Raw genomic sequence first — 14,898 nt, 5'->3', positions numbered from 1 at the left:
TTTAAAGTTCAGTTGACTATTTTAAAAATTGTGAACCATCAACCTGTATGACGGTGCAGTATTTTGATAGCCGAAACATAGGGGTGTCTTCATCTTAAATGCTACACACTGTATCTTATCAATTCGATAATTTATTGCAACTAATATAGTCGTATTTTTTATATATTCAAAATATACAATGAGAATACTGACTAATTCACTAATTTTATCATAAAAAGTTCAAATTGATTGCATTGAAATATTGAACCAATTAATGCGTAGTAATATAATATTATTATAATTATTATAATAAGAGTGAGTTTTATGTATAAAAACCCTCAAGTATCTCGGAAACGACCTGCACGTTTTTCATAGTTTTTGGTGGGTAGGGGTTTTCTAATGCAGCCGATATTACAGTGATAATTACATTGCTGTCAGATTTTCCGTTTTTCTGGAAATCTAGTGAACTTTCTTATTTCAAATAGAACACCCTGTATATTTTTTGCGTTTCGAAGTCCTTAAGATATACTGATTATTTTTTATGTTATATTCCCTATACCTAAATGTCATAGTTTCGGAGTTATTGCTACATTTATTTAAAAACAAATTTAAAGAAATTATAAAAATCAATTTTTTCGGCCCGTGTAGACATTATTTTACGTTCTTTGGATCATTGGGAACAAAAAAAGGTCTTTTCTAATTTTTCTCTAAAGTGAATCGTTTTCGACTTATAAACAATTTAAAACTGAAAAAAATCGAATAATGACGATTATTCAAGGTTCAAAAACAAAAGTAAAAAACATTATATCTGAAACTGCGGAGTACCCAAAACCCTTCTTCCAGGGGCTCGCTATAAAATTTTTTGGCATGTTTTATTCTAAAACATTGATTTTTAATAAATGTTAATGAAGCGCATATGAGAGGACGAGCGCATTAACAACTAAAAAACAATATTTTAGAATGAAACAAGCTCAAATTACTTATTGGTAACTGATAAAATAAGGCTTTAGCTTGAATTTCTATACTTTTGGTAGTTTCAAAAATAATGTTTGATTTGTGTTTTTTAACCTTGAAAATCGTAATTATTCGATTTCTTTTCAGTTTTAAATTATTTATAAATCGAAAATGATTAACTTCAAAGAAAAATTACAAGAGAACTTTTTTGTTCCCAATGGTCCAAAGAACGTAAAATAATGTCTACGCAGGCCGAAAAAATTGATTTTTATAATTTGTTTAAAAAGTTTTTTTAAATAAATGTAGCAATAACTCCGAAATTATGGCCTTTGGGTATAGGGAATATAACATGGAAAATAATCAGTATTTCTTAAGGACTTCAAAACGCAAAAATATACAGGGTGTTCTATTTCAAATAAGAAAGTTAATTAGATTTTCAGAAAAACGGAAGATCTGAGAACAATGTAAGTATTACTATAATATCGGCCACATTAGAAAACCCCAACACACCACAATCCATAAAAATCGTGCAAGCCATTTCCGAGATAATTGAGGGTTTGCATACATAAAACTCACTCTGTATATTATATTATATTATATTATTACACATAATTATATATTAATACACATTAATTATTAATACACATTAATTGGTTCCATACTTCAATGCAATCAATTTGAACTTGTTATGATAAAATTAGTGAATTAGTCAGTAGTTTGATTGTATATTTTGAATCTATAAAAAATACGACTATATTAGTTGCAATAAATTATCAAATTGATAAGATACAGTGTGTCGCATTTAAGATGAAGACACTCCTATGTTTCGGCTATAAAAATATATACAGATTTGAAATTTTGCACAGTCATACGGGGTGATGGTTCACAATTTTTAAAATAGTCAACTGAACTTTAAGGGGCGTTTAAACACAGCGATAAGTCCAGCAACTAGTTGTGATGACAAGTTGCTGTGATTTGTTGAGGTTGAAACGCTGTTTAGACGCTGCGATAAGTTGACCACAACAAGTTGAAGAGGGGACCATTGTGTACATTAGACCCTTTTAGACCCTTCAATGAATTATAACTAGTTTTCATCGTAAACAAATAGATCCTGTTACTTTCAAAATATAAAGGTTGGGTATGTTATACAGGGTATTTACAAAGTTATAACCAATTTTATATGAAAATCGTAACAAGTTCAACTCACTGTATAAATAAAAATAAGCACAACGGCAATGGTTTATTGATGCCATATTTTATTTATTGTCAAAATTTTTAAAAATGATTGATATTGCTAATTTACTTTATATCTAATAAAGGGTGAGTTAAAACTCAAGTAGGTAGGTACATTATTTTTTCAGTAAAATTTAAATGGGATACCCTGTATTTTATATCACTATTAAAAAGTACCATTACCGTACTTTAATTTGTATACAACATTCCCTATTCGTCTGTCTACGCAAAAGAAAAAGTAATTAAAAATGCGTGATCAAGGGATCAGGCACGTCAACTTCTGTCGGTTTTTCAACAAAAGCTTTGATGGTTCGCAATACGTATTTGGACGGGTTTGCGAGTGGTTTGTTGGTTTTGGAGCGCCTGAGTTGAAAATATCAACAAAAAACATTCACACATTAAAAATTTAACTTTGTTTCTGGTGAAGCAACACAGTTGGAAAAAGCAGCTGATATAATATTATAATTGTCACCGGAAAGCAAAAAAGGTAACGCACAACTTGGAAGAACCTATAGTTTTCTAACTTCGCTTCTGGTGAAGCAACAGGGTTGGAACAACCAGATATATTATAATTGTGTCACCGGAAAGTGAAAAAGGTAACTCACAACTTGGAAGAGCCTATAGTTTTCTAACTTCGCTTCTGGTGAAGCAACGGAGTTGGAACAAGCAGATATATTATAATTGTGTCACCGGGAAGCGAAAAAGGTAACGCACAACCTGGAAGAACCTATAGTTTTCTAACTTCACTTCTGGTGAAGCAACAGGGTTGGAACAACCAGATATATTATAATTGTGTCACCGGAAAGTGAAAAAGGTAACTCACAACTTGGAAGAGCCTATACTTTCCTAACTTCGCTTCTGGTGAAGCAACGGAGTTGGAACAAGCAGATATATTATAATTGTGTCACCGGGAAGCAAAAAAGGTAACGCACAACTTGGAAGAACCTATACTTTTCTAACTTCGTTTCTGGTGAAGCAATTGAGTTGGAACAAGCAGATATATTATAATTGTGTCTCCAGAAAGCGAAAAAGGTAACGCACAACTTGGAAGAACCTATAGTCTTCTAACTTCGCTTCTGGTGAAGCAACAGGGTTGGAACAACCAGATATATTATAATTGTGTCACCGGAAAGTGAAAAAGGTAACTCACAACTTGGAAGACCCTATAGTTTTCTAACTTCGCTTCTGGTGAAGCAACGAGTTGGAACAAGCAGATATATTATAATTGTGTCACCGGTAAGCGAAAAAGGTAACGCACAACTTGGAAAAACCTATAGTTTTCAGGGACTACCTTTTTCGCTTTCCGGTGACACAATTATAATATATCTGATTGTTCCAACTGCGTTGCTTCACCAGAAACGAAGTTAGAAAACTATAGGCTCTTCCAAGTTATTCGTTACCTTTTTCGCTTTCCGGTGACACAATTATAATATATCTGCTTGTTCCAACTGCGTTCCTTCACCAGAAACCAAGTTGGAAATCTATAGGTTCTCCCAAGTTGTGCGTTACCTTTTTCGCTTTCCGGTGACACAACTATAATATATCTGCTTGTTCCAACTGCGTTGCTTCACCAGAAACGAAGTTAGAAATATATAAGTTCTTTCAAGTTGTGCGTTACCTTTTTCGCTTTCCGGTGACAATAATTATAATATTCTGCTTGTTCCAACTGCGTTGCTTCACCAGAAACAAAAGTTAAATTTTTAATTTATGAATGTTTTTTTATATACTGATAACGATTTCCGAAGTGAAACTCGAAACGTCAAGTAAACTTGATTTCAAACTCGAATTGTGACTTATGTCCAAATAAAATAGTAAATCTTATTTTGTATTTCTCACGCCGGTAAGAAGACAACAATGAAATGACCTTTTTTACATTGGTCCGCATGTATATTTTTTATTTCAGCTTCGAGATGGATGACGTCACTAGTATGTAAATGCCAAAAAATCATAATTTAAAAATATGTCCGGATTTTTTAGTCGTCGGTTTAAGAAATAATGAATTTATTCCATTTGGTTTTGCCACACTGTAGAACGTAGAACTAATAATAATTATTAAGTTACATAATATTTATTTAATTATAAAATTGCATAAAGTTATAAATTTAAAAAGCCATCGTCGTCATCTGAATAGGGAATCTTACTGATTCAAAAACAGCTTTCTTTGAAACACTTCAGATATCAGGACATCGAGATTCATTTTTCGGAAAAATAACAAAGAGTGCGAGCGGAGAAATCAAACTTGTTTGGTTTCGCTGTTTTGCTCTATGATTTCTGCCACTATGTTATCGAACACCCTATGTAACATTCTAATTAATTTTATAAATGTGAATCTAAAAGTTGGCTACAATTTTTGTTATTAACTTTTATTGCTATCTATTACTATAACGGATCTACGTAGCTTTACCCCACTAATCAATCACCCTGTACATTATTTAATTATATATGTAAATAAATTCTAATACGGTAAGATTCTCCTAAATTGATACGACCCAAGTCCAATGATAAATCGCTGTACCGTTTAGACACGACGATAAATTAAAACAACTCGATCCTTGTGATAAGTTGATACCAACCTCAACCCAACTCCAACTTTGATAAGTCGTGCGATGCACCGTTTACACACAATGATAAGTTGCAACAACTCGATTGACCTTGATAAGTTGTTTGATATATCGCTGTGTTTAAACGATCCTTTAAATTTTAAACGCGGCCTACTACAAACAGGGTGAATTTTCGATATGCGATTCGATTTGCTTCGCGTTATAGATATCGATAAAAGTTATTTGGAAAAGTTGTTCCAAATATTATTATAAGCCCACATAAAAAATTTTACGACAAAATTCACAATTTTAGTTTTTTTTCAGTTGTTGTAGTCAGGATCCTAAATCCTAAAATTGGCTGTAAAAATTGTAGCGTTTGAAAAAACTCCAACATTAATTTAAAATCCCAATTCCCAAAAAGAATGTCCCTTTTTTTAATTTATTTTGTGAAGTTGAATATCGTTAAAATATCCCAAGCCGTCCCTGTATACAGCCATTAAGTATTTCACAATATTTCATAATGTGTTACAATTTGTAAGAAGTGCTGACAAAAGTACAGTTCTGATGCGTAGAAGAACTTTCTAGAAGAAATGTTGAACTGAAAGTTGGGTTCTTGTCAACTAAGCATCCCTAAGGATCAAAATCGCTCGGTACTTCCGTCGTTCTTTTCCCCAGTAGTAGCTTCAGAGCGAAGCGCAAATTAGTCCAGCTTTACGTCCGAAGGTGATAGCATCTCCTCGGCTGGTACTCGCTCGAATTAGGGCGTAGTCCCTTTGTTCCCCGCCGGTAAAATGTATAATGGTCGCTGTGAAGATCTGAATGTGTGGTGAGTGCTCTGAGAGGATTTTTTTCCACATATAGTGATGGATTTAATGGAAAATCAAAGCCTCTTGAGAGTCAAACACGCAGTTCTACAAACCGGCATTGTTGCCCATTTTTTCCTGTGTTATGTATGATGGTCAAGCCCTGATTTCATCGAAGAAATGTCGTTCCTGTTCCGTGATGTTTTGTTTCCAGTTCCCAGAAATGAAGTCTCCAAGTCCCCATTTGTCCTGAAATTGAAGAAAGAAGCCATGTCCTCCCCCTGCCCCCTGCCTCAGTTCGATGACCCTGTTTGTTGATGAACCCCTCCCCTGTAGTTTGTGACTGTGACGAAGAGTTTTTTTTGTTTTTAAGGTATGATACGTTTTTTTAATTTTACTGAATTTCAAGTGGATAAATTGCTGGTAAATAATTGTATAAAGAAATTTGCTTTCATAATGGTAAAAAATGGCAGTGACTTATGACATTTGACAGCTACGTCAAATCTTGTGTTGAAATAAATAGGTCAAATTTTATTTGACATATACTGCCCAACAAGTTCAATTGTAATTGTTTTGTTTGTAATCATTGTTTTTGTAGTAAAATTTTGAATAAACCTGGTAAGAGTTTAAAGTTTTGAATAAACGTTTTGTAAGTGTATCTACCATTTTATTTCTGTAACCTTGTTTTGGAAAAATTTTAACTAAATTCTAATGCAACTGTGTGTAAGTTTTAGAGTGGAAGAAAAGGAATATGGCATAGAAGCCAGTATTGAGATAATGTAGCCCAGTTTAACCCCAAAGAGGAATCAATGATGAATGTCCCCCCATTTGGTACCCCGTAAGTGAGAAAAAGTCTTAGTAAGTACCCATATATGAACCAGAGGATTTGTTTCGAACGGCGTCCTGTTTTTTTAAATAGTAGAAAGATCCTCTAGTCAGAGTAAGTACCCTTTGTATTTGTTATGGTAGTTTAGTCATCTTAACACCCCTTCACCCTCCCTAACGAATCTACGACCTAGCTCCCGCACAACAAATGAGCTGCCGTCCCGCAACGAGGCTTTATGTGTCTGCTTCTTCTTCTTTAGCCCCATTCTTACCCCCCAGTATCTCTATAGATAGTCTTTCCTTGTTCCCATATGAGCAGACATGTTAAACGCTTCAAAATCTCAAAAAAATTAGGTTGTTTTGTATTCAAAAGATACAACCTCTTGAATTTTTTCAGAATAATTAAAGTAAAATTGCGCTCACAAAAAAATAAAACCAAAAAATTCTTAAATTCTTCTTTTCTCGATTTAAGACGTTTTAGGACCTCTGGGAAGCTAAAAATTTGCATGAGAGCATAATTTTATATCCTTTATCGAAAACATAAATAGCAGGGCTGATCGGTGCGGGGGAATTTTTGACCATCTTATCCCGCTATAGCCTTTAGCAAATATTATGGAAAAATGTTTTAAAATAAAACTAAAATTTTATTTTGCATCAAAATGAAAATACATTTTCGCGCCACGTAATATTCATATCAGATCTTTTGTAGCTGGAATATTGTATGCGCCACTCATGTTTACGGCGTTTAGCGGTTTTTTATTCTGGTTTGTAATATAAGAACTGATCAATGTGTCAGAAAGGTCATTGCCATTGTATTTTGGTATTGCAAAAGAATAATTTTTGTTGGCTATCTTGAAAAAGTAAAACTATCAGGTGCCAATGTGTGCATAATTGGACAAACTGAAGCATGAACTCAGTGATACAGAGAAAAAATTGGTGTTTCTCCAAGACAATGCACCGACTCACACGAACGTTATGATAATGTCAAAAATTCATGAGTTGGGATTCGAATTTCTTTCTCGTCCAGCTTATTCTCCTGATTTTGCCCCCTCCGAGTGTTACGAACATACAAAAATGTTTACAATAGAAAGTTTAGGGAGTCTATATTGAATAATAAAAAAAATTATTTTCTCGAAAAACACGTTTTTTTATCTCAAAGGAAGTTGATTACTTATCAGACCATAGTAAGATAGTATAAAAAACTGTGATTTACTTACATTACATTTATGGAAATCTCTTATTACTGGTTTGATATATTCGCTAAGCGATTTTTTATTCACATATTCAGAAACATATATCTTCTTTTCATTTTGCCGACCGTGATTGGACAGACACAAATGGAAAGCTAGTTCGATGGCAGCCCTCATATTCTAAAACAAATATTTCAAAATTTTAATTATTTCGTTAGCTATTACTAAAAAAATATAAACAATATGTAGAATACAAGACATGCATTATTACATTTGCGAAAATTATTGAAAGAAAAAACTCCTGCTCTCTTTCTTCTACCTCCCCCCACTCCCCCTCTCACCCTCTCTCTCTCTCTCTTCCTCTCTCTCTCTCTCTCTCTCTCTCTCTCTCTCTCTCTCTCTCTCTCTCTTTCTCTCTATCACGCGCGCGCACTCTCTCTCTGGCTCATGATCTCTTTATCTCTCTCTGAGTAGTGTTATACGCATTCGTTGCTCTTTGCTGTCTATACAGACAACAAAGCGTCTTTGATGGTTATCTCTCTCTCTCTTTTCCTCCTCTGCTTTGTCGTTTTCACTAATGTCATACCTGATTGCTGTTCAGGAGGGTTTTTATCTAGAATTCTTCTTTATTTATGTTTACGTATCACCTGCAGTCGTCCTGATGCTGCGTAAAGTATGATGGAGTGGACCGCTTCCATTAGAAGCCTTTTTGCGAACTTACACGATGTATAGCACTCGCTCCGCTGTCGCTCGTGCTCTAAACACGCGTGCGTTCGCAAAAAGCATACTTCACGAACTGTTTCATAAATAACTATGGTTGTTTCAATTTCTATGTCATAATAGTATATTATGCAACGAGCCGCCTAGCGGTGAGTTTCGTATAGAGTACGAGCTTCCTAATGGTAATTAAATGCAATTTGTATACACGATTTTTTCTATGATCATTCACAACAAAAAATATGTTCAAATTTATTAATTTTGTAACGCAAATAAATTAAGTAGTTTGTCAGTTTGTTTACATATTGAGAACTGTCAAAGCGTATGTATTTGACTCGCCATTGGTCACTGCATGTGTACCACCTTCATCGCGAATGCCATATCGCGATTCTATTGGTTAAAAATCTTATCATAATGAAAATCTGTATCATAATGAAGTTCATTTAGTATGGTATAGTTAGACCCAAACCCAGACATCCAAAGTGAAAGTTATCCTCCAACACCAAATTGTTCTATATGGTCCACATAATGTTCAGAAAAAAGTCACACCATTTTGAGCGTCGGGTTTGGGGGGAGAGGGGGGAGAAATCTGCAAATTCGTAGTTTTTTACGTTCTCGTCAATATTTCTAAAACTAAGCGGTTTAGCATGAACAACCCTCTACACAAATTTGTTCTATATTAAATTTGAAATAAAACAGGCCCTATGCATAACCCTTCTAAAATGAACGGTTCTAAAGTTACAAAGGTAGTATAGTATAATTGGTCCAAAAAAAGGCCTAACCCAGACATCAAAAGTAAAGGTTTTCCTTCAACACCAAATTGTTCTATATGGTCCACATATTGTTCAGTAAAAACTTACACCATTTCGACCGTCCGGTTTGGGGGGAGATGGGGGAGAAGTCGGTAAATTAGTAGTTTTTTTACGGTTTTCGTCAATATTTCTAAAACTATGCTTTAGCGTAAGGAATGTTCTCTGGAAAAATATTCTACATAAAATTTAAAACAAAAAACGTTCTATATATAATTGTTATAAAATCAACGGTTCCAGAGTTACGGAGGGTGAAAAGTGGAGGTTTTCGATACTTTTTATATTTACCGATTTCTCTCCCCTCTCCCCCCCAAACCCGACGCTCAAAATGGTGTGACTTTTTTCTGAACATTATGTGGACCATAAAGAACAATTTGGTGTTGGAGGATAACTTTCACTTTGGATGTCTAGGTTTTTGGTATAGTTATATCATAAATATTGCCCAAAAATATAAAAATATCGAAAACTGCGACTTTTCACCCTCTGTAAGTCTGGAACCGTTGATTTTATAACAATTATGTATAGAACATATTTTTTTTAATCTCATGTAGAACTTTTTTGTATATAACATTGTTTACGCTAAAGAATAGTTTTAAAAATATTGACGAATAACGTAAAAAAACTACTAATTTACCGGCTTCTCTCCCATCTCCCTTCCAAACCGGAAGCTCAAAATAGTGTAACTTTTTACTGAACAATATGTGGACCATATAGGACATTTTGGTGTCGGAGGAAAACTTTTACTTTGGATGTTTTGGTTAGGCCTTTTTTTGGACCAGTTATACTATACTACCTCCGTAACTTTGGAACCATTCATTTTAGAAAGATTATGCATAGGCCTTTTTTATTTTAAATTTAATTTAGAACAATTTTGTATAGAGGGTTGTTCATGTTAAACCGCCTAGTTTTAGAAATATTGGCGAAAAACTTAAAAAACTACGAATTTACCGATTTCTCCCCCCTCTCCCCCCAAACCCGACGCTCAAAATGGTGTGACTTTTTTCTGGACATTGTGTGGACTATATAGAACAATTTGGTGTTGAAGGATATCTTTCACTTTGGATGTCTGGGTTATGCCATCTTTTGGATCAACTATACTATACTAATTATGATAATAGAAAAAATAATTTTGTAATCGACTTTTTTAGAGGCATAATTATTTCTCTAGCGGATTTAGTTTCATATAAATCAAAGAAAATATTTAAAATAGTATAATAATATTTATATACAGAGAGAGTCTGTAAAGTGGAATAAATTCAATATCTCAAATACTAATTGTTTTTTTGGAAAATTCTCAGACCCGTCGATTAGTATTTCAAATTGTCCTTTTTGACATTCAATAAAAATGTATACAGGGTGTCCCAGTTTAGAGATATGACGTCATCGTCGATTTTCTTAAATGGCAACACTGTCATTTTGATAGCTAAATTGATAGGGTTTGTAAAGTTATACATAACTGCAAAATATCAAATTTTTATTCTCTACCATTTACAAGATAATAGAAAATAACAAAGTTATATCTGTAATTTGGAATATATTCAATAATTAAAATACTAACTGTTTTTTTGAAAAATGCTCAGACCCGTCGATTGGTATATCAAATTGTCCTTTTTGACATATAATAATAATGTATACATGGTGTCCCAATTTAGAGATATGACGTCATCGTTGATTTTCTTAAATGGCAACACTGTCATTTTGATAGCTATTTTGATAGGGTGTGTAAAGTTATACACAACTGCAAAATTTTAAATTTGTATTCTCTACCATTTAGATGATAATAAAAAATAACAAAGTTATGAAAAAGAAGTAATCAACTAATAATTGAATTTAATTATTTCAATAAATTAAGCAAAAACTCATAATGTTGCCCTCAATTATTGTCAAATTGTCAATGGGCAACGTTATGAGCATTTGCTTAATTGAAATAAATAAATTCAATTATTATTTGATTACTTCTTGTTCTTCATAACTTTGTTATTTTTTATTATCTTGTAAACGGTAGGGAATAAAATTTTGAAATTTTTCAGATGTGTATAACTTTACACACGCTATCAAAATAGCTATCAAAATGATAGTGTTGCCATTTAAGAAAATCAACGATGACGTCATATCTCTAAACTGGGACACCCTGTATACATTATTATTATATGTCAAAAATGACAATTTGATATACTAATCGACGGGTCTGAGCATTTTTCAAAAAAACAGTTAGTATTTTAATTATTGAATATATTCCAAATTACAGATATAACTTTGTTATTTTCTATTATCTTGTAAATGGTAGAGAATAAAAATTTGATATTTTGCAGTTATGTATAACTCTACAAACCCTATCAAATTAGCTATCAAAATGACAGTGTTGCCATTTAAGAAAATCGACGATGACGTCATATCTCTAAATTGGGACACCCTGTATACATTTTTATTGAATGTCAAAAAGGACAATTTGAAATACTAATCGACGGGTCTGAGCATTTTCCAAAAAAACAATTAGTATTTGAGATATTGAATTTATTCCACTTTACAGACTCTCTCTGTATAAAATTAACTTATAAAATATGAATTTTAATTATATTAACTTTTAATTATTTATTAAAAATTTAAAAAAAGATACGTAACAGACGGGTTTCGAACTCAGCACCTCTCGATTTCCAGTCTACCACTCTGCCAGTGAGCTACCACGTATCGATTCGTTAACGTACTTTAAAATGGTATTTAAATGCCATTGCATTAGTCACATTTAACATTAGAACATTAAAATAGTTCGAAATTTAAAAAAAAATCAATTTATCCATATAATTGCAATTAGATATTGCATTGTTAGCTAGTTCTGAGCTATTCTGAAACTTTCAGGGCCTAGGAAATATAGAACTATGTTTAAAATGGATTACAAAATTTGTGAAGATAATGACAAAGACCAAGCCAAGTATGTAAAAAAGTTTTAAAAATACTTACATATAAAACACTATTATCCAACTGGACCATATCAATCTTGCTAATCTTAAAATCATCGGATTTGCATTCAAAGGGAACTGTCTCCATATCACTAATTTCCATTCCAGATGTATAGATCAACCTCGACGAGTAATCGTAATGAACGCTCACATCTTTCTGGACTTGAGGCAGATCGTTATTAACAATTGTAATCTTTTGTATGAACTTTGGTACGTGCATCTCTTGGCTTCGTTCTCCGGCATTGAAAATTTGCTGCTGCACGATGGCTTCGAGTAAAAGTAGCCAATGATCTTTCCATTCCACTGTACTTACAGAACCTACGAAATATATATATGTACCGGGTGTCCCAATAAGAATGGCTCTCGGCTCTATCTCAGGCACGGTTTATAGTATAGCTTTGCGAAAAAAATTGTATAACAAAAGTTGTCTCGGGAAAAGCCTGGAAATTATTTTCATAATTGTAAGTCCACCGCTAGATGGCGTAATTAAATATTAACAAGGAATAATAATTAAAATAATATTTGAATTATTATTTACCAATATAGAGGTCGCATAGGACAATGGTTCCGCTTGAACACTTCCTTCTTTACGTCCATCAAGTTAGCAGAACAAAGTCAGCAGAACACAATTATTCTTATACCATAATTAAGTGTAAATATAATGCAAATTTAATGTTCCAAGAAAAAATTTATTGCTCTTTTTTTTAAGTTATCGCATGTTCTGCTAACTTGATAATCAAGCTAACAGAACAGTAGTTCAAAAATTTGATAAATTATCTATAATTGAATGCCAAAGTATTCTCTGAATTAAATTCAAATCTAATGTTCCAAGAAAAAATGTATGGCTCTTTTATTTAAAGTTATCGAATGTTCTGCTAACATGATAATCAAGCTAGCAGAACAGTAGTCCAAAAATTTGATAAATCATTTATAATGAAATGCCAAAGTATTCTCTGAATTAAATTCAAATCTAATGTTCCAAGAAAAAATTTATGGCTCTTTTTTTTAAGTTATCGAATGTTCTGCTAACATGATATTCAAGCTAGCAGAACAGTAGTCCAAAAATTTGATAAATCATTTATAATTAAATGCCAAAGTATTCTCTGAATTAAAGGCAAATTTAATGTTCCAAGAAGAAATTTATTTCCCTTTTTTTAAGTTATTACATGTTCTGCTAACTTGATTACCTAACAAGCTAGCAGAACAGTAGTTCAAAAATTGATGAATCATTCATAATTGAATGCCAAAGTATTATCTGAATTAAATGAAAATGTAATGTTCCAAGAAAAAATGTATTGCTCTTTTTTTTAAGTTATCGCATGTTCTGCTAACTTGATAATCAAGGTAGCGGAACAGTAGTTCAAAAATTTGATAAATCATTTATAATTGAATGATAATGTATTCTCTGAATTAAATGCAAATGTAATGTTCCAAGAAAAAATTTATTGCTCTTTTGTTTAAGTTATCGCATTTTCTGCTAACTTGATAATCCAGCTAGCAGAACAATAGTTCAGAAATGGATAAATCATTTATAATTAAATACCAGAGTATTCTCTGAATTAAATGTAAATTTAATGTTCCAAGAAAAACTTTATTATTGTTTTTTTTTGAGTTATCGCATGTTCTGCTAACTTGATAATCAAGCTAGCAGAACAGTATTCCAAAAATTTGATAATAAATCATTTATAATTAAATGCCAAAGTATTCTCTGAATTAAATGCAAATTTAGTGTTCCAAGAAGAAATTTATTTCCCTTTTTTAAGTTATCACATGTTTTGCTAACTTGATAACCAAGCTAGCAGAACAGTAGTTCAAAAATTGATAAATCATTTATAATTGAATACCAAAGTATTATCTGAATTAAATGAAAATTTAATGTTCCAAGAAAAAATTTATTGCTCTTTTTTTTAAGTTATCGCATGTTCTGCTAACTTGATAATCAAGCTAGCAGAACAGTAGTTCAAAAATTTGATAAATCATTTATAATTAAATTCCAGAGTATTCTCTGAATTAAATGCTTTAATGTTCCAAGAAAGAATTTATTGCTCTTTTTTTTAGTTATCGCATGTTCTGCCAACTTGATTTCAAGCTAGCAGTAGTTCAACTTTAACATTGAGCAGTAGTTCAATAATTATAGATAAAATATCAGATAATTGAATATCATAGTATTCTCTGACTTAAATGCAAATGAAATGTTTCAACAATAAATTTAATTAAGAAGTTAATAAACCGTGGGAATTTAATGAATAATTACTACCAAAAGCAGATGCGATTAGAAACTCTAGAGCAATTATTCTCCTTCACTGCACAATAGAAGTTTTTGTACCATATTCAGGGTTGCCAATTTAGTAGATTTTCTACTAGATCTAGTAGAATTTCTTGTGGTTTAGTTGGAAAATTTTAAATCTAGTAGATTTTAGAATTTGGAAGAAAATATAGTAGATTTTAGTAGTAGAACATGGGATAACTTATAACAAAAGAGCAATAATTTTTTTCTTGGAACATTAAATTTGCATTTAATTCAGATAATACTTTGGCATTTAATTATAAATGATTCATCAATTTTTGAACTACTGTTCTGCTAGCTTGATTATCAAGTTAGCAGATATCTTAAAAAAAAAGAGCAATAAATTTTATCATGTTACTTTCATGTTAAACTTTATCATGTTAATGAATGACAGTCCATAGCTGTTCACTTGAATATACAATGGTGTAGTGCAGCCATATTGTCTTTAAAAAGAATTTGGATGTGGTTTTAATAATTGTAAAGATTTTTTACACCCTAGATCTGAGGCTTAGCCCAGTATCTATCCATGTTTAATATGTTGATTGGCAATTAGTCTTCCATGAACGATTTATACCTATAGGACGTAAGTTTTTTAAATCTTGTA

The 14,898-nt window shown here is 32.2% G+C and overlaps 1 protein-coding gene across 2 annotated transcripts in view; it reads right to left on the bottom strand.

The window, feature by feature from the left end:
- Positions 1-14,898, bottom strand: part of LOC114328490 (fatty acid synthase) — a 147,638-nt gene that overhangs the window by 89,101 nt on the left and 43,639 nt on the right. For both annotated transcript variants that reach the window (XM_050661743.1, XM_050661742.1), the window contains exons 13-14: positions 12,009-12,325; positions 7,552-7,704 (exon numbers count right to left, since the gene is read on the bottom strand). In XM_050661743.1, coding sequence (XP_050517700.1) covers positions 7,552-7,704; positions 12,009-12,325 — 470 coding nt within the window. The remainder of the gene's footprint in view (positions 1-7,551; positions 7,705-12,008; positions 12,326-14,898) is intronic.

The sequence above is a fragment of the Diabrotica virgifera genome, chromosome 9 (genome assembly GCF_917563875.1).
Source record: "Diabrotica virgifera virgifera chromosome 9, PGI_DIABVI_V3a".
In the NCBI taxonomy this organism is placed as follows: Eukaryota; Metazoa; Arthropoda; class Insecta; order Coleoptera; family Chrysomelidae; genus Diabrotica; species Diabrotica virgifera.
The sequence above is the reverse complement of the archived record's forward strand: the minus strand, read 5'-3'. Positions and strand labels throughout refer to the sequence as shown.